This window comes from Haliotis rubra, unplaced genomic scaffold, assembly GCF_003918875.1.
Source record: "Haliotis rubra isolate DU_JTF1 unplaced genomic scaffold, ASM391887v1 Scf80, whole genome shotgun sequence".
NCBI lineage: Eukaryota > Metazoa > Mollusca > Gastropoda > Lepetellida > Haliotidae > Haliotis > Haliotis rubra.
In genome coordinates, this window is record NW_025767524.1 from 466,764 (window position 1) to 488,905 (window position 22,142).

Here is a 22,142-nt window from a genome sequence, read left to right on the forward strand (position 1 = left end):
CATTGTCAGGCATGATGATACAAATCAGGTTAATCTTTATTTAGCTTCTGCCAAACACTAGCACAGGGAATCAGGAACCTCAAATGGACCAAACCCCCATGAAACAGTAACCCAATGATCATATCTGTGCGAGTAACCTGTCTGGATTCTGGATCACAGCTCTGGCCGATAAACTGACTATGAACATGATATATATAACACAGGCATATCGTACCATGCTTTTTAAATTACTGCAGTTAAAATGCTACAAAAATAAATGATTTTGTTTTTCAACACTGCCATATCTGCACATCTCTCCTAGTCCCCTCACTCGCTCTAAGAATCATTCGACAAATATTGTGTTCCATCAATGCACTTGAACCACACCCTGTCTGTGATTAGCCTTGCTGGAAGTCCAACATACTATATGCATGTTACGTTATAGTAACTAACTTTTGGCTATAGTCGTATGTACCTAACATAATTATGTACACAAACAATTTCTTTGACTAGATGCTCTGTTCTTGCATTGCCTATCAATGAAGGGTAGGTGTTTGTAGAAATAAGTCAAAACTTTAGATGATTTAAGAGGATTTTGTGAAAAGATTGTATATTATGTGTCCTTTGTGTTGCTCTGATAAATACAAGGGTTCTAATGCAGGAATGTGATACAAGGTTCATGATGTTCTCAAATACATGTACATGGAGTGAGTGAGTGAGTTTGGTTTTACGCCGCTTTTAGCAATATTCCAGCAATATCACGGCGGGGGACACCAGAAATGGGCTTAACACATTGAACCCATGTTGGGAATCGAACCCGGGTCTTCGGCGTGACGAGCGGATGCCTTAACCACTAGGCTACCCCACCGCCCCCATGTACATGGATCTATAGGGGGTTGTAATACACAGGGTCTAAAGAAGAATTGTTACATAATGTATAATGGATGATTGTAAGAAAAGGTTCAAATAAGCATCTTAATAGAACGTCAACGAGTGTTACATAATGTTTTCATGAAGGGGTGAGTGAGTTTAGTTTTATGCAGCGCTCAGCAATATTCCAGCTATATGGCAGCGGTCTGTAAATAATCGAGTCTGGACCAGACAATCCAGTGATCAACAGCATGAGCATCGACCTACATAATTGGGAACTGATGACATGTGTCAACCAAGTCAGCCAGCCTGACCACCCAATCCCGTTAGATGCCTCTTACGACAAGCATGGGTTACTGAAGATCAATATTCTAACCCTGACCATCACGGGTCTTTCATGAACAGGTTATAATTTACAGTTTAAGGAGACTTTAATACAAAGTTCTATAAAGGGCATATGATTGTAATATACATGTATGACTACATGGAGGAGTGCAATATAAGGTTGTATGGAGGATTGAAACAGGAAGTTCTAATTAAGAACTTATACAGCTTAAGTCTTAACTGAAGATTGTAGCCAAAATGTAAGGCCTGGGCTCTAACAAAGGAATGTAGAACATGGATTCTAATGGAAGACTGTAATGCATGGAGAATTACTGCAGGGATCCCTGCAGTAGACAACCGTTCCTACATCCAGCAGAGTAAGTATACTCTTCCGTATAATGTGAATGACATGTTGAAGTGCAAATGTAAGAAACTTACTGCAAAAAGAAACCAGCTACAATGAAGAAACAATATAACATAGTATTTGCTGAGAACATGAACAATCATTGATGACATATTACAAATTACTGATTGTGAAAGTTATACAAGTATACAAAGTTATTGTGAAGTATTTTATAGCTAGGGAATTCCAGGATATGAAAATTGACAAATTTTACTTTGCACTCTGGTTGAATGAATTGTCAAATACTTTAGGGTTCCCATGTATGTACTTCACAAATGTGTACCAATGTCTGGATTCAAACCCAGGCAAGTTGACAGAAAAGCACCACTTGGCCACCCTTGGACTACAGCTCTTTGTTTTAGACATTTTTGCTGTACATGTAGTTCTGCTGCTAGTTCCTTATAAGGAAAGGATATGTTTGTACTACAATGATCTAAGAATGCTTAGGTTGAATACTATCAAATCACTATCATCCCAATATTACTTTTCCAACAGACACAAAATACAACTTAACTCATTAAAAATTCTAGGGCATTATGTCGATAATATATGCATAGAGTATACAAGGTACCCTGACATCTGATATAAAAACCATCTAATAATTACATCGGATAATTACACCGTTAAAGCAGATATGAACACTATAGGTATTAATTACATACTGGCCAATCACTGCTTCCACATATCTACATCAAGCATCAGGTACTCCCATAACAATTTTGGCACATACTTCTGAAAGAAAAGTAACAGACTGGCTTTTGTAATTCCTTCCACCCATTCCCTTCATGTACTGATCGCCCTTTTGGTGCTGAAAGACGGGTAGGTCAAATTTATGCTGATGCTACCAGGACTTCAAACAATACATTTCATGCATTCAGTAAAGAAAAGCAGTTATTGAACACTGACCTGGAATATCAACTAGTTTAGCGAGGAACGTGTGATTTTAATAACCAAGGTCAATAATGCAGTGATTCTGTAACTGTCATATCTCTGAACCAACCCTGTCACATGTCCAAGCATATGTGAACGCATGACAATCACATGCTATCACACTGTACTTAAGTGTCATGGACACAGAGAAATAGGGAATCACCTATGTAATAAAAAGTGCTGAAATTTGCATACACACGAAAAACAGTGCTGTGAAGAAAATATAGAAACCACACAAAAGGCTCCTAGGAACAGTCTCCTGTTAATTTCTGTTCAATATTCATAAATGTTTGTAAGGCTAGACCAATGCCTATTCATTACTTCCTGCACACATTTTCAATTTTGCAATAGTAGTGAGTGAGTTTAGTTTTACGCCGCACTCAGCAATATACCAGCTACATGGCAGCGGTCTGAAAATAATTAATTCTGGACCAGACAATCCAATGATCAACAGCATGAGCATCGATCTATGCAATTGGGAATCGATGACATGTGGGTCAACAATGTCAGCGAACCTGACCACCCGATCCCATGAGTCACTTTGCAATAGTAAATACATCTAAATGAACCAAAGATATGATCCTCAATAAAAAAATATGCATGAACTGAAAACAGTTGTGTTTTCATTATCTATATATTACTTATATAACAATGTTTGTTTTCAGAAATTAGGAATGACAGCTCAAATCTACCTTGATGTTGTTTGTTCCTGCCTCCGATCAAACTGACCAAGTGGCAAGGCAAAACAAGAACATCACTGGCCTGGCTTTACTGTGGTGAAACACAGGCAACATGAACACACATACCTCTACACAAGGTGTACAAGCAGCTAGGGGTGTCGCGATACGCGAATGTATCGATGCATCGATACATTTTTACTGACGATACGTTACGCGATACATGCTTGCGTGTATCGATTCCTATGTTAAAACTTTATCGATTCAAATTTTTATGCTATATCCATCTCCTTCAAAGTCTTGATAGTAAAATTATACGAGGCCGCTCCGATAAATAGATGTAGCTAGCTTTACTTAAAAAAATAGGTTGGAAACTAACAGCTTTTGTGATTGGCTAGACTATTTTGATGGACCAATCAGCGAGCGCGTACGTTGCCGGTAAGGTAATGCTATGAAAAGGCGCGAAAATTATGTATCGCGATACGTATCGTATCGTGGCCTTAAAATCGTGATACTCGTATCGTATCGTGAGATTGGTGTATCGTGACACCCCTACAAGCAGCCCATATCTACTGACAGTGGCATGGTAAACACTGAGATGAAAGACATCATAGGAAGGTACATGTCAAATGCCACAATCAGACCCTTGATGTGATTCTAAGAAATCCAAGAAACCTGACTTGATCCATCTCTAATTCAATCAACACAGCTTCACCATTCTTGATGGAACGGCTTGATCAGTATGTATTAGAGTGGGTGTAGATGATAGTGGTATGACCAGAAATTATTGAGAATTTTTTTGGAATATGTTTAATTGGATTTCTAGTATAAACAACCTTGACCAGCTATCAAGTGCTTGGTTTCATTCAAGACAGACAACTCCGTTAATCCTTTTTCATTAGTTTGTGAAGAGTTATCCCCCTTTGTTTACTTGCTAGCAGACGACATTTTCAGTGATCCTCAGTATGGATGATATAGTGAAGAGGAAGTTGATTTTAGAGTATTATAACAAGGACATCAGATCAGCTAAAGTGATTTCAAACATACAATCTTTAAATTCTCAATAATTTCTGGTTGTACTGTAACAATGACATTACACAGTCACTGCGATTAATGGAGAAACAACATTTCCAAATAGATTCATTCCAGTAAAGCTCTAACAGAACTGATCACAGAACACACATCAGGATTGACTAAGCCCATGCTGGTGTAATGTCAGCCATTACTGAAAAGCTAAACATACAGAAAACAGTCCATTCTAATAGGTGCTAGATTAAATTAATTAACTTTCTATGGTCATGTGTGTCCTCAAACTTCTGAACATGTTGATACATATGATCATTATACACTTATTATTGTCTTCTTACCGACAGTAAAATTACCTTTAACAAAACACCTTTCATCACTAATAGGCCATTGTCACCAGATGTAACACCATGGGGTTGTGGGGTTTTCGAGATTATCCCAAACAATGATATCTCCTTTTCATCAAATAGTTCATCTCATAGAAACTGATAAACGTTAAATTTATAGATGACATTTATAGGATTATTTTGTTACTATTCACTGGGACAAATCTTCAACAATGGGCTTCCATCTTCATAAAACCAGAATCCTTTGCACATGAACTGAGAATAATTGGATTATCTTGGAATCTGTTTAATTACATAGCATCAAACTCAAAGAAAATTGATGCTGGACATTTCTCTTTACATCTGAGACTGCATGTTGAACAATCTATGTTCATTATCTGGAGCTGACACACATTCTGAATATTCACAAGTCTAACACTGTGGTTCATGGTTGTATTGATCTTAAAGAGGATTATTGGAAGAACATGACTGATTCAAGAAATAACTTGACTGAGCTTTGACAAAACATAGCACATACACTATAATAGTTCACAAGGATTCTATGACAAAACTTGTTCATAACTCAGGAATACACATATAAAGTCCATGCTTTCCTGTTTATGTTGAGTAGAGAGGCTGATATAGGTGCTGTATTCACAAATGGTTTCTCCTAAAAACACAAATCCATGACAGAATCATGTTGTTCTCACTGACATTTCTACAAGGGTTTCGAAACATGGGTTCACCTGAGGGCGATATCTCCTTAAACTCAAGAGAAAACGAAATGTGAAAATGGAACTGTCAGTTTAACTAAAAAAATATCAGTACAAGTCATCCAAAAAAAACAGCAGGTAAGGAAAAAAGACCGAAAAAATAATGTAATAATTACAATGTTCCAGGTGCCCCATGTAACATACATGCCTTGGAGACAAGGCTAAGTGTAGATACACACATCGGGCAATGGTTCAACATTTACACCATAAAGTCACATAAAAGTCCACGCTTAAGTTGACCAATCAACCTGGTGAGAGAGACATGGCAGCCAGCTTGTATAGTCACACATGTCACAGACTGTATCAACCTTTCGTCGTCTAGCACTGGGAACTGGGGATGTGGTATACAATCAGGAAGCAGGGTGCTACGAGTTGCGGTCACCGTTTATCAATGGCACTGCAGACTTCCTTCCATTTCTGGAATGACCTGGAACAACATAACAACTCACTTGACATAAACATAAAAATGAAAATGATATTTTATTAAAAGGGCAAAACATTACACAGCATCAGATATTCAGACTGACTGAGTATGGTTTTATGCTGCTTTTAGTAATATTCCAGCAATATCACGGCAGGGGACACCAGAAATGGGCTTCACTCATTGTACCCATGTGGGGAATCGAACCCGGGTCTTCGGAGTGAACGCTTTAACCATGAGGCTCCCTGACCGCCCCTCAGACATTCATCAAGAGACAGAAAGTGAATGGCATGTTTTGGAACTGTAACATGTGCTCTGATCTGAAGCTGATGGACTGAGCTAATATTGTGATCACTGATCCAAGATGTCTGGTTATCATTACACACATCATTAATACAGTGTAATTCTGCAAATCATATAAATCTAAAACATGAACGCCAGAGAATTATGAATCTTGAGCGTTCAACAAAGACGACTTGATTGGGTGTAAAAGGTCACGTAGCTGTGAAAATATGAAGGGAGAAAAATGTACTTTCACAATCAACAGGTTTAACAGTGAGTGAGTGGGTTTTGTGACTGCACTGAAAGTACATTTTATTTGAATCATGGGGCGTAAAGTTCATGTGGTAGAAAAAACAAATGGTGCAGACCATAGATGATAAAATACTATGTGATGTTGTGCGTCATTAACCTCTGACATTGTGTTTGCTGCTCACGATACTAATCACTGGACCCATGGTTCTGACTCATCTGAGTGGTGATGACAAAAGACTTTGACTTTAACCCATCCAAATGTTGTGACTACATAATCCCCACCTCAACCAATCCCTGATCAACAGAAATTTCTAAAAAGAACCTGACACCAGAATATACCCCCACCCCCCAAATTAAAGGCCAGCTAATCTTCCATAGTACCAATTACTATAGTGAATCTGTCAGGCCACAACATACTATATATCAAACTAACAGAATAGAATAGATCACTTTCTCACCTTTATATCTCTTCAAGGCTCTGGATCTTTCCTCCATGTCATAGTACCACACAGTGATGGCATATCTGAAACATACAGACATATTCTTAAAAGTTAAGAAGATAAAATTACTGCAACCTGCATGAGAGCATTCTAGGTAAAATGGGATCTTACTGTTTCTAGAAAGAGTAAAGGCTTAGGTACCATAATGTGACTAGGAAACAGTAAAATTTTAAGTAAAAGCTGCAACTAAAATAACACAATATTTGAAACACTATTCCTGGTAAAATGATAGCTTCAGATACAATTTTCGATTATTGCAATTTAATTCTTTTACGTCATGTCAATGTATAGTATTTTCATTAATTCCTGACAGATCTGTGGGAGAACGTTTGCAGCTGATAAAATAGTTCCCTCATTAGTATATGAAACACCCACGTACACACGCACGCACACACACAAAATGCACACATGGTAATCTTAACCCCTTCATATACAACAATGTATGGTGGAACAAAAATTCTACTGAAATAGTCTGTCACAATGTCTAGTGACATTTTACGGCAAATTTGATATTTTCACTGTGTTACTTCACTCCCATCATCTACCAGAGGTGAAGCAATGTAGCTTGTGATTGTGTAATACATGAAAAAGCAAAATTCTTCTAAAATATTACTCTTCTGGGGAATGGACTGTGCATATATGAGTATAGTCTGTCTCACAGTCCCTACTCACTGTCCCTATTTTCCCTACTGCCAAGCCCTCTCTGCAACACAAAAGCCCTAAATAAAGCAAGTCTAGATTTCCTCAGGTTCAGGAATCTGAATGTCTGGTCTCCCTGGGGCTCCTTTTCAATTTTAAATGGGCTTGTTTGTTACTATCAAAATTATATATATTCATAGACTAATCATTAGTCTAATATGAGTACAGTCTAGAAAATATGATACAACAAAATACAATTAAATTCTCTGTACAGTTGTGTTCACACCAGCTGACTACCCATGAAGGGCAGGTTTGAACTGACCTTCAGCTAACTCATGCTTGTAAGAGACAGCTACTGAGATCAGACATTCTGAATCGGTGACTTGGTTGATGCATGTCAGTGTATCTCAGTTGCAAAGCTTGATGCTCATGATGTCAATCATTGTATTGCCTCATCCTGACTTGACAATTTACAGACTGCTAGCAGGGGTTAAAAAATCCCATTGCCCGATGCCCTGGACAAGTCAGTTTTCATTTCGGGCAATCAAATAATGGTATCTTACTTGTCTGTGGGCTACTAGATTATTTCCACTTATGGTTTCAAACTGCAAATAAACTTGGATTTTTAATTTCATATCTGCTCAAAATGTAGCTATTAAATTTTGCAATGATAATAAATGATAATGAGTTATCTTTCTTTCCTATTTATCACTTTTCAATAAATAGTCCAGTAAACATTAACATCAAATACTATGTTGATTATTTTCTTTCACAATTACATCATCATGATTATGTCATAAAATCAGGGCAAGTGGAAAATTAGTCAGGACAAGTTACTTTCTTAAAGTCACTTGCCCTGTGGCAAGTGGCTTTTTAAAAAAAAATGTGAACCCCTGTGCTAGTCATATAGCTGTAACAGTGCTGAGTGCTGAGTAATCAACAAACACACAAAACAAACAAAAATCACTAGGTCAGATATATTTGGTTAACAGGCTGTCAATCACATGTACAGCAGTGTTGTACAAGCTGACTGACAAACTGACCTTTCTCTACTGGAACTCTGAACTTCGTGTGGGTTTCGTCTGTCTGACCAGAAGTACAGCAGCCGGTCGAACACCGGCTCAATGTTGGCCACTCTGTTATTGCCCTCTGGGAAAATCCTCAACAAACCACCATTTTTCTGCAACAGAAGAAACCGTTTTTACCACAATTATCATCTAAATGGCATTTATCATGTGTACAAGAAACAGTTTTTTAACTTATGACAATTAAAAAAGAGATGATCCGTTATATACGTAGTCTCTACAAATGTGTAATGTATCAACTTAAAAACATCAAGGACACAGAATAATCATAAATTATCCCGTGAAGGAGATCAATTCCTGGAGAGAGGCAAAATACTCATAAAATGAATGACATCTGAAAATCAATATTGATCCCCAAGGTCCAAGAAAAAAGTAAGCATGTCCTGCTGTATCGGACAAATGATTATATTAACAAAACTTGTATATTTTGTTTACCAAACTTAGCGAACAAACAAAAGACATTGCGACAAGCTTTGCAATATATCTGTGTACTTGTAACACCCTGCAGTCCTATGAATAGATAAAGACAACGTTTCAGTATCACCAACATCACCAAATATGTATCAGTGCTATTTACTCTGTCTAAATCTGGACTAGAATTGGATACCAGTCTATGTACAAAAGCCTATCCATAATGAGTTATGGGGCAGTGGGGTAGCCTTGTGGTTAAAGTGTTCGCTCATCATGCCAAAGAGACGGGTTTGATTCTACACATAGGTATGCCCATTTCTGGTGAGTCAGTGAGTGAGTTAGTTAGTTTAGTTTTACACCGGACTCAGCAATAATCCAGCTATATGACGGCGGTGTGTAAATAATCAAGTCTGGACCATACAATCCACAGCATGAGCATCGATCTATGCAATTGGGATACGATGGCATGTGTCAACCAAGTCAGCGAGCCTCTCCACCTGATTACGTTAGTCGCCTCTTACGACAAGCATGGGTTACTGAAGATCAATTCTAACCTGGATCTTCACGGGTCCCATTTCTAGTTCCCCCAGTTGTGATATTGCAAAAAGCAACGTAAAGTCAACTCAGCACATAATGTCTTATAGTCATGACATCAAAGGACAGAATCACCCACAAAAACATTAGTGTCAGTTTGGATTCAGCTATCTTATTATATATATTATTAGAAAATCAGAGCCGTTGTCTTTCACAGTTGTCATTAACCGATATTGTTCTCAGAAGATTAATTCAAATTATGTGAGAACATAAGCAGTGATCTATTGCCGATCTATGATTGAAGCTTTTTCTTCAACAAAACAAATATCCTTGTCAGGGAAAGAGTCAAGTCACCTTGAGAAATAACTGTATTAAATCCATATTTGCTTCTCCTGCATATCAGGTTCTATCCGGTTTGATCAAGTTATCTTTGACCCTGGCTGCAGTGAGTTATTTTCCCTGACAGATCATGGTCACATAGCCTAGCCTAAAGTCCCCAAACAATATCATGTATTAGGTTCAATCAAAGCAATTTCATAAAGGAACACTCAAATGTTAAGGAACGCTCATAAGTCTCTTAATTGAGCTGAAAAGAATTAGTGTAGTCTGCTAAAAATGAGAAGAGGCTGCAAATAGAATGGCTGATAATATTTCATAAACTATATGTAATTGGAGAGTAGGAAGATAATGGCCACATTATCTAAAGTATGAACAATTATTACTATATTCACTCAACTTTTCATTGATATGCGGCTTGTGTTGTTTGATCTAGCAGGTAAAAAGAAAGTGCTAAATATGTCAAAAATTGTTACCATGAACATGTACATTTTACTCATAATACCATGTCACTGGTCAGTCGGTCAATCCATGCACCTAAAATAGCCTCAGTAATAAGTCACTAATTGCAGCTTCTCACCAGCAAACTACTTCACTGGGTGTTAAGCCCGACAGAGGCATGTTTTAACACATGCTAATGATATAGTCAGAATTGTACAACGGACTGTTTTCAGCAGATAACTTTTGATTATGGAAAGGTTTTATTTGTTTTTCTTGACTTGGATATACTGAACAAACCCCTGACTTTCATGTCATCAGATATGACACTCAGACAGTAGACTATCTAATATTATCAACCACAACTGATATGGATACAAAGTATATAAAATATGCTGCGCTAACAATTACATGGCAAAACCCTGAGTGACACTGTTCTCTGCACCTACCTAACATTATCAACCGCAACTGATATGGAAACAAAGTATATAAAATATGCTGTGCTAACAATTACATGGCAAAACCCTGAGTGACACTGTTCTCTGCACCTACCTAACATTATCAACCGCAACTGATATGGATATAAAGTATATAAAATATGCTGCGCTAACAATTACATGGCAAAACCCTGAGTGACACTGTTCTCTGCACCTACCTAACATTATCAACCACAACTGATATGGATATAAAGTATATAAAATATGCTGTGCTAACAATTACATGGCAAAACCCTGAGTGACACTGTTCTCTGCACCTACCTAACATTATCAACCACAACTGATATGGATATAAAGTATATAAAACATGCTACGCTAACAATTACATAACAACACCTCGAGTTACACTGTTCCCTGCAAGAACTGAGATTTCTTAACTAAAAAATTAAATATAGCTTATTTTAGACATCTTCAAGGATATAAAAGAAATTAAAAAAACAAGGGCCTATTCCAACCGAAATAGAAAATTTAGCTTTGTTATCAAGTCTAGTCTTTTAAATTCTTTTTCATGACAACCCATCATGGACAACCACAGAACGATAATCAAAATATTAAATGATTAAACTGAAATTCTATTATGTTTAGTTTAAACATCACTTTGAAGAGTATCTGTATTGTATCATCCTGATCACGGTATCATTGGAGTGTCTGCTTAATGTGAGAGGAAAGTTTGAAGTCATGACTGACTGACTGACTGAGTTTGGTTTTACACGGCTTTTAGCAATATTCCAGCAACATCACGGCGGGCGACACCAGAAATGGGCTTCACACATTGTACCCATGTGGGGATTAGAACCCGGGTCTTCGCCGTGACGAGCCAACGCTTTAACCATTAGGCTACCCCACCGCGCCCTTGAAGTCATGAAGATCTTAAGTGTTTTATCACTTACATAAACCCACAAGCAAAGCTATGGTACTGGCAAAAACAGCAACAGGGCAGACCAGAGTCAAACCTTGGTCACAGTTTTCAGGCCAACACCCTAAGGGATGCACTTGACCTGTGTAAAGCATATAACTGCACTTGACACAATTGGGCCACCCTTTCACACGTTTTGGATTTGCTAAGACTAATATTATTAAGTTGGACCCAAATATGAAAATATATACATCAAGAAGAAAGCCTGTAACAAGAAATAAATGCATGTAGCCTAATACAACGTGTATGCATACTATGCATATCTGAAACCTATTTTTGTCTCAAAGGGGGGTGGGGTGTGGTTTTTTTTGTTAGCCTAGTGGTTAAAGTGTTCGCTCATCATGCCGAAGACACGGATTTGATTCCCCACATGGGTAAGAATATAATAAAGTTTAAATGTTATTTATATTGGATCTGTAATATGAGTAACAATAAGAAAGACTGCAAGTTGCCTAGTTCATGTGTTGAAATAGAACTTCTCAATATACCTAAGTTATTTTATCTATGCACTGGTACGCGAGCTAAGATTTGACATTTGTGTACAATGTGTGAAGTCCATTTCTGGTGTCCCCCGCCGTGATGTTGCTGGAATATTGCTAAAAACGGCGTAAAACCAAACTCACTCACTACTTTTATCTCCCACACATAGGAAAACAGCATACTTGCCAGTCTTACACAACAATGCAATTAATTCTACCCTGCCTTCATTCACAGTGATTTACCATGAGTCCTGTATTTGAGGGTCCCTGGGACTCATACTCTTAATTTCCAGGGGTTCTGGACTACAAAATGGGGGTCCCAGATACTTAAATATTACTGTTAATACCATCATGATCATCACATTGTTACAGTAATTAAATTGCAAATGATACCATAACCCAGCTTGTAGCAAACTCAGTGATAACTTATTGTTACTTGATCGAAATTTTAAAAAAAAGTATTTAGACTTTTTCTGCGTCCCTGTGGACGCCCTAATAAAATTTTGTTGCGTCCATTGTCAATTTATATGTGTATAGGCAGCAGGAATTTGTGTCCCATATATCCCTGCATTCACCATGTTACTCTTATCTAATGTCACCTTTTACTCTCGTACTGACATCAAGTAGGCTTCATTAGAACCTTAAGCTATAAAAGGTTTCATCCTGGCAACTTAGGTATGAAATTTCATCATTCTTCCAGCAAGCCACATTCAAAATATCTAAAGAAGACCTTGATAATGTTACAACGACCGACATACACCTTGTGGACTTGATTAGACATGTTAGGAATGACATAAGGTTAAAGAGAGAGGTCTCGGCCACTCCTACAGATTGTGTAAACTTGCCCTCAACTTTTCCTCCTAAATTTTAAAGTGTATTGGGATTGGTCTCAAATCAGTAATTGTGGATAGCAAAACAAGCTACTTTGAACAGAAGTGAATCAGGTTAAGAGACCAGCCTATCTAGCTTGACCTATATGTGGGTCTGGGCAAGACAACGGTTACCTCACAGTGCAGCACGCTGCAAGGGACCTGGATAACTGAAAGCACTTATGACCCTGCATATCTGCTTGGTCGTCTCGTCCAGTATTTCTGATATGAGGCACAGTATTTTCACAATAGGATGTCACCTGACTGATCTCTGATGATAATTATTTTTAAAAAACTAAGTTCTAAACTAATTTGAAATTTGGTTTGATCCAGTTAGCTCAGCTAATGAAGGTCCATAATATAACAGTAAATCGAACTGAAACTGACACTGGGAGTCAGGTTTGGGCTTATGGAATCATAAGTTTCTGGCACAGACTGCAGCTGCAATTACAGTTAACTGCTGTTACAAGACCCATGTAACACAATTCACCAGCTAAAAAGAAACACTGTGAAACACTGGCCTCTAGTCTATCATACAGACCCTGAAGCAAATATATCCAAGAAAGTCCACACAAGTCTAGAAAATGTAGCAAGTCTACATTTCCACAGCTTCTGAAAATGAAGAAAGTCTCAGGGCTCCTTTTCAATACCTTTTATTTTTTCACGATGAACATTTTGTTCAGTAAAATATGTTCATTTCAGTCTAACAGGCCTCGATCTGAAGAACTTGATGAACTTAAATCTTAAAGCTAGTTGCACCAAGAAAGAAAATGGTTGCAACCTGGTCCCAAACATGTATCAAAGTTGAAATGTAGGTCTGTATGTTGCCAGTGACGTATCAATTAAGGTATGTGAAAATGTGAAAGGAACATGCATGTAATCATAAAGTACCCTTAGTTTGATGATGTTAAGCCCACGGAAACTTGACATGTTACAAAAACACAGCGTTTAGTCAAGTAGTGTGGTAAATTTAACTTGAAGGTATTGAAAGTGTTCATAAATCAATTTTGTCTGGGCAACATTAGTCAAACAGAAATTTGAAAATCTTTGCTATGCACTTCATGCATGTGGACATAAGTATTCAGTTTCATTTTTAAGTATTAGGTTGCAATATATCAATATAAAGGGGTAGTACAAGGGCCCTGTTTACTTTCATACCTAATGCAACCATGGGATGGTGTACTAACTCATGATGGTGATATTTGCTTGTAAGGTCAAAGACTTGGGTTCAATTCCCCACATAGGTACAATGTGTGAAGCCCATTTCTGGTGTCCCCAGCCGTGATATTGCTGGAATATTGCTAAAAGCGGAGTAAAACTAAACTCACTCACTCACTCAATGGTGATACTGTGCTGTCTCATACTGGAATGAGTATATTTATGTTTATTTGAAATTGAAAAGATGCAAGTTTCATGCTCAAAGTTTAAAGAAGTTGTACACCATGATCTCCAAACAACCAGTCATTTTTAACTCCTACCATAACAGTGTGCAAAATAGTTTCCAAATTTTGCTAGCCAGTTGGACTAGCTATGCCTAAAAGTTACTAGCCCACAAAAAAATTCACTAGCCCAAAATCTGAATGTTGACATGGGTTTCATCGTTAAGCTGCAAATGTGATGAACACTTTTTTCAGGCCATAATCTTGCATGATTTAAAAGTGTATTATAACTTAACAGGTTGGAGAGAGTGATATATTTACAAAATGACCCCATGAAAATTCACCAGCCAGTCGGGCCAGTGACTGTGGAGATTTACTGGATTTACTGACTGGATTTTTACTAGCCACAGGCTAGTGGGCCAGTGGCTATTTCGCACACTGACCTAGACACTATGAAAAGTCAAGCAGTACCTGGTAAGAAAGCTGACCTATTCTGCTGCTTTTCAACATTTCTTATGTGTTCAAAGTGTCACATGAGGACACATGATGTAGATCATTTGTAAAATTTATTGGTGAACCTGGTAAGCCTTTAGTAGGGTCATAAATTCCAGTCATGTGCCCAAGCACTCATGATTTTATATCCTGGCAATCACCATCACATGGATTTCTGAGAAAGAGAATGTTGTAACCAGTAAGATAGCATGTCCCAAAATGGCACTCTGAATTTCAACACATTAAAGGAAAATATTTATCAGAAGTTCACAACTTCCTCCTCATTGCACCCGAAAAATACATGCATGGACATCTAGTAGTGTAATAAACCAATTGTGGCCTGACAAAGATAAACTTTAACCTTTGGATTCTAATCGCTTTAGTCCAACATGTGAAACACATATCTGCGAGTTTTGGCAGGCCAGAGATTGCGCTATGGTGTTGAGCAGGTTGACATTGAATCATCCACCTGTGGTGGTAAGAAACCTCCAGTCAGTGGTGCTGACACGCTAACAAGGAGGTGCCTCAATGTAACTTCTACAAGAGTTTATATTTTGTAAACATGTTCCTGATAAGATTCCCCTCAATCCTATGTAGCTATGCACTTTGCTTTGGGGACCTATGATATATTACAGTGATAGTCTTTGTTGTATTAATGTTTAGGAAATGATCTGAGTTCAGAAAAAGTAAACAGGGGATACCCCATGTTTGTAAAAACAGCAGAGTTGAAATGAAGATTTGGTGGTTACAATATTACTGCTGTTGCTGGAGAAATAATCATATTCATGAAAATTATGTTGTGTGGTGTTGCTCACATGTGTTGTGAGATTGCTTGCTCTTCCTGCATATTTCACTGTAACATAACAGCAGCAACATATTTCTATGTTTTCTTCCACTTTACAAATGTTCTTTTGTTTTAAGACCAAAATTTGCACCATATGTCAGCTTTTCCCCTTTTGTTTGGAACCATTTCTTAGTGAGGAGGGCCATCTGTAACCATAGTAATGCTTAATCAAGGAAGCTGACTAAAAGGAGTGTGTGCTAGAAATATTATTCATCCAATGATATACTGAATTTCATTACCTATAAAACCCAAAGAAATACATATATATTTAGGGGATAACTGTACTGTGTTTGACGAATTGGGGACCTATATCAGTGGTTATATAGCCGCAAATTTAGTTATATCAGCGACACGTAAGCTGATTCCTCAACGACGGGCCATAATGAGTTCTGTTGTCAAATGACATCACAGCAGGTGACGTCATGCTCCATAATGACGTCATCAATTTTGTTTCATGATCTAACAGTGTTGGGTCAACATCAGGGTTTTACACAGAGTTTTAAAAATGTGAGTCATGGTGACTAACAATATCTATTTTGGGGAGTCATTTTCAATATTTGGGAGTCATGAAAATTTTAATATTTCTTTGTGTTAATCATTCTCAGTATGTAACTGTGTATGTCACACCACCAAATGAAACTACAGCATTGTTCAGTTCAAACAGCCAGGATTACTGTCTCCTCTGAGTTCTCTGGAATAATCTGACAGCTCTGTAAAAGTCAAACTATCATCGAACGATTTCATTTTTTGCTAATCCAATCGATTTTATTGAACTGAATTGTGAGGGCCACCCATAAAACTTACGTGAAGCTTGACTCGTATGATAATATTTTGAGAGCCATTTGCAAAATTGTTGCATCAAGTACGCAGGAATCACGCGTCATGTAAAACCCTGCAACAGCCTGTTGCGAGTAAGTTGTTTGAACTTACAATAAAACTTATGATACTGTTTTGTCTCTTTTAACACAAATTCCATCCATTTTAGCGGGATAGGGGAGTTAATTTACCTGGGGCTTCTGCAAATGACAATGCCCTGAAAAACAGCGTTACCCCAATAGTGAAGGGATACATTCAAAGGTTTTGGTGAATCAGTTTTCAAATTGTGACCATATATACTGACTATACGGTCGGAAATTTATAGCACTGACCAATCATAAGTCGTGTTACATACTATGCTGAATTAAAATGATACATGATACATATTTTGATCATGATACATATCGATGAAGGTTGCACGAGTTCAGTTCATTTCATTTCTATTCTGTCTAAACTCACAAATAAGCTGAAAGATAATTAACACCAAACACAAAGACAATGGCAGAGGAAAATCATGCCAAAAGTATCCCTTCCTAACTCAACTGAAAAGAAACTCACAAGAAAACAACAGGTGATATACAAAGAGAAGCATCCTGTGATCTTTTCATCTGTCAAGGACAGTATTGCACAACTCACTCAGTAAACATCCAAGTATTCGCCTCATGTTGGTGCAGTGCTGCGTAGGCAAGATGGTGCAGATGTCACTGAGATATAAACTATCTACACCAGGGAGGTGAGCCTCTCCGCCTCCTCCTGATACGAACCATCCCTACCCACCATCACCACCCTCTGTCAACACATCAGTTGTGATAACCCAAGTCATATCCCTGCTGCACTTCCCACCTATTATCACCAGATCAACTGATTTCCACATAGAACACAATCCTCAAATTACATACACAGCTTTGTAAGCAGAAAGCACTTTCTAGTGCAAATCAATTGACTTGAACATGTTGAAATGATGAAATCGTTTGCTGATGACCTGCATCAAGGTACATCTGGACGACTAGGTTCTGAACATGAAACCACCAAGACTGAAGTTGAAAAAACTTTACACTATGTACAGCAACTGTCATTGATCTCAAATGAAGATTACATGAGTATACATTAACAATAGATACATTAGTCCATACTAACAAACCATGGCTAGTACCGTGGTAATAGTGTAGAGTCCCTTTGTACATGTGTAAGAACTTCCAGAAATGATCCTGGAGACATGGTTTAGGACAAAAAAAGATTTTGATGTAAATACAGAAATGGCCAATTCCAGCGTTTGAATCAACATTTGGAAATGTTTTTGTGGGTTTTTTTCAGTAGATATTAGTATTGCAAATCAACTTGCTGAATGTTTATCTTAACATTGCAAGTACTGCCCACATGCTGATCTAGATTGTGGTAGTATGCAGATTCAGTGGGGGTGGGGATGGGGGGTAATGATGGTTATTGTACATAGATATCTACAAAATGATTGTGCATATCATTTACATTCTTGAAATACTTGATCTAGTTGTTCAATCCCTTAATTTCCAACCAGCTGAATCCACAGCTTGATGGCAATGTGCAAAAGAGAGATATCACCATAATTAACAGAATCATAAATTTAGTATTAAACATGATTAAGGAGGAAATACGCAACACAGCCTGGATCCATTTCTAGACTAGGTCAAGAAGTTATGAAACTGAATCAGTGAGTGTTAAGAGGGTCCTGGAAGTCACTGAGTACGTCAGGCATGTTGACAATAGTATTTGAATCTGGGGACTCCTAAAAACTGAAGGGTTATGATAACACTGTTTCCTGTGTCATTTGGATTTATTACAATCCAATAACTGATGCAATCTGTTCACTGAATGACACATGGTAATATGTCAAAACTTGGTGCATAATGAGTATCACATCTGTAAGTCCCATAGTAATTTCTAATAGAAATACATAAGGAGATAGTCACATGACCCCTTTTGGAAAAAACATGTGTTATAGATATTGGGGAAGCTCTTGGGCATGCACTATCGACAATTATACTAAGATGTATCAAAACCAGCAAACAATACCATTGCACATACATTTAAGCTGGCTGGAGAATTTCCACGAATGATAAAAAAGACTCTTCAGATTCTTTAGGTATGACCTCTGTGACTGCATATGGTTTTTCTAGTTTTCAGTCCTAAAATAGAACTGTCATCTTGTCACTCCAGCCATCAACTAGTTGTTATATATTTATGTGACCTTACCTCTTTCCCTATAAAATATTTTCACAACATATCCTTCAATTTCAACATTTCCATCGGATTTGATAAATGACCAGTCCATAAGGTAATACAAATTTATACACAGATTCAGGTCTATTAACAAGTGCCTTTCACATAACTGCGAGTCTGTGATTCAGACACTTTAAGAACTCCTCCTACATTCTTTGATAAATAGGATTACACAAATTAGGTATCAAGAGGTTAGAAAACTACTAGAAAAATGTGCCCAGTGACTACACTGGATAGAATCAAAGTGAACCATGAACAGATGGTTATGTCTGTACCCCTGGCCACCATCTCCTAACAGTTTCAAGAGGAATCTGTTTTCGGCCTACTTTCGTCAGATATGAGGCATGACTTGTTTACACTGGCTGTATAGTGCTGCAACTTGGACCATACTATTTCTGTCAAACTAGGTTTTTTCTTGTCTCAAAAGTGAGCATCAAGCACAACACCCTATCTAATAATATCTCTGGTGAGACCCTCCTGCCCACCATGAATGGTGGACTTGTTAGCAGCTGGCCCAGTTACATGAGAAACACATCACAGCAAGTTGGCCTTGACTTCATCAATGTTCATTCAACAGCCGAACTTTCAAGCTAAGCTCCATGTCCAACACTAGAAAGTTTTATGACATCTGTCTTTATACCACGTCTACCCCACAGCAAACCGAGTTGATATTGGCAGCGTTTTACCTTGCCTTCTGGACCCCTTATTACTAATGTCAAGAGTCTTATAAAGCAATCAAGTTGTAATCATTAAGTTTATAACAGGAAATCTATACAGGGATTGGGAAAGGCAGGGGCCATGGGCCATTTTGCACATTAGAATAAAAAATGGCCCAATAAACTTTTGAAGTTTACTATTGATACGAGGGCAGTGGCCCATTCTAAATTCAGAAAATGGCTAATAATCCTGAAAATGGTCCATTATCAAAGTTCTCTATCTTAATCCTTGTCTCTATTGGTTCTCCAGAATTTATTTCAGTTGTGTCCCTTGGGAAGCAATGTGTAATTTTTCTGTGCCCATTCTATACATTTTTTAATACTGGATGCACATTTCAACGTCATGAAAAGCCCTGTATTGGTAAATGAGAATCTTCTAGAAACCTTTGTGCATATAACTTATCTTTCCTAAATCATAGACACATAAAACTCAAAACAAATTATTAACCTGATTCCTCCATATTACAATATTTAAACTGTGATGAAAGAATGAAAGAATACGGTGGTCTTCAGTTTAATACTATAAAGCCTAATGTGTGTGATTTAAGATAGGACCAACTCATAAAGGACATTCCTTTTGTGATGTACAATGTTGAAGGACAGATCAACCTAGAAAATCATCTGATGGTATAAGCTACCTTAACTTGCCAACCAAAATAAGGTTTGTGAAGGTAAACAGTGCCATGAGAATGTGAACTGTGACACAAGAATGTAAACAGTGCCATGTGAATGTGATCTCTGACACAAAAATGTAAACAGTGCCATGTGAATGTGATCTGTGACACAAGAATGTAAACAGTGCCATGTGAATGTGATCTGTGACACAAGAATGTAAACAGTGCCATGTGAATGTGATCTGTGACACAAGAATGTAAACAGTGCCATGCGAATGTGATCTGTGACACAAGACTGTGAACAGTGACACAAGAATGCAAACAGTGTCATGTGAATGTGAACTGTGCCACAAGAATGTGAACAGTGACACAAGAATGCAAACAGTACCATGTGAATGTGAACTGTGACACAAGAATGTAAACAGTGCCATGTGAATGTGATCTGTGACACAAGAATGTGAACTGTGACAGAAGAATGCAGACAGTGCCAAGTGCATGTGAACTGTGACACAAGAATGTGAACAGTGCCATGTGAATGTGAACTGTGCCACAAGAATGTGAACTGTGACACAAGAATGCAAACAGTGCCATGTGAATGTGAACTGTGACACAAGAATGAAAACAGTGCCATGTGAATGTGAACTGTGACACAAGAATGAAAACAGTGCCATGTGAATGTGACACAAGAATGAAAACAAGAAGACAAAGTCATCAATATCCCCCGCAATGACAAAATACTCTTCATGATTATGTCTACGAGTTATGATTATGTCAAATATTTAGGTGTGTATATAGAAAAGTGGAAGGAGAGTATTGAAAGGTTTTTAAAGTTTTGCTCCAGAAAGGAGCACTATCACCAATTTCAGTCTATGTCAAACTTGTTGCCATGGAAATGACAAAAATATTTTATTCAGAAATCCAAAACTACCAAAAAGACCACCAGACCAATCTATGTGTCAAGTTTGGTGAAGAAAAAGTGAACGGTTTTAGAGTTCAGCTCCGAAAATGAGCACTACCACCAATTTCAAGCTAAGTCAAACTTGTTGCCACAGAAAAGCCAAAAATATTTTATTCTGAATTCCAAAACTACCAAAAGGCACCAGTACACCAGCAGATCTATCTATGTGCCAAGTTTGGTGAAGAAATAGTGAACGGTTTTAGAGTTCTGCTCCGGAAAAGAGCCCTACCACCAATTTCAGGCTAAGTCAAACTTGTTGCCATGGAAACGCCAAAAATATTTTATTCAGAATTCCAAAACTACCAAAAGGCACCAGTACACCACCAGACCAATCTATGTGCCAAGTTTGGTGAAGAAATATTGAACGGTTTTAGAGTTCAGCTCCGGAAAAGAGAACAACCACCAATTTCATGCTAAGTCGAACTTGTTGCCATGGAAATGCCAAAAATATTTTATTGAGAATTCCAAAACTACCAAAAGGCACCATTTCACCACCAGACCAATCTATGTGCCAAGTTTGGTAAAGAAATAGTGAATGGTTTTAGAGTTCAGCTCCGGAAAAGTGTACTACCACCAATTTCAGGCTAAGTCAAACTTGTTGCCACGGAAAAGCCAAAAATATTTTATTGAGAATTCCAAAACTACCAAAAGGCACCATTTCACCACCAGACCAATCTATGTGCCAAGTTTGGTAAAGAAATAGTGAAGGTTTTAGAGTTCAGCTCCGGAAAAGTGTACTACCACCAATTTCAGGCTAAGTCAAAACTTGTTGCCATGGAAACGCCAAAAATGTTTTATTCAGAATTCCAAAACTACCAAAAGGCACTAGTAGACCACCAGATCTATGCATGTGCCAAGTTTGGTGAAGAAATATTGAACGGTTTTAGAGTTCTCCTCCGGAAAAGACAAATGTGCACGGACGCACGCACACACGCACGCACGGAGTCCATTTTAATACCCCCCGCAAAACGAGTTGCGGGGGATAACAATGCCTTCTGAATGTAAACAGTGCCATGTGAATGTGAACTGTTATACAAGAGTGTAAACAGTGCCATGTCTTTTGCTGTTAACACCCAACTCTGCAATATTCTAGTTTCATA

General features: G+C 37.8%; 1 protein-coding gene across 3 annotated transcripts in view; it reads right to left on the minus strand.

Annotated features, from left to right (window-relative positions):
* Positions 1–4,974: 4,974 nt before the first annotated feature.
* The window catches only part of LOC124261567 (egl nine homolog 1-like), a 37,088-nt gene continuing 19,920 nt past the window's right edge, over positions 4,975–22,142 (minus strand). For all 3 annotated transcript variants that reach the window (XM_046695897.1, XM_046695898.1, XM_046695896.1), the window contains exons 4-6: positions 8,446–8,582; positions 6,722–6,786; positions 4,975–5,735 (exon numbers count right to left, since the gene is read on the minus strand). In XM_046695897.1, the coding sequence (XP_046551853.1) occupies positions 5,674–5,735; positions 6,722–6,786; positions 8,446–8,582 (264 nt within the window). In that variant the 3' untranslated portion in view covers positions 4,975–5,673. The remainder of the gene's footprint in view (positions 5,736–6,721; positions 6,787–8,445; positions 8,583–22,142) is intronic.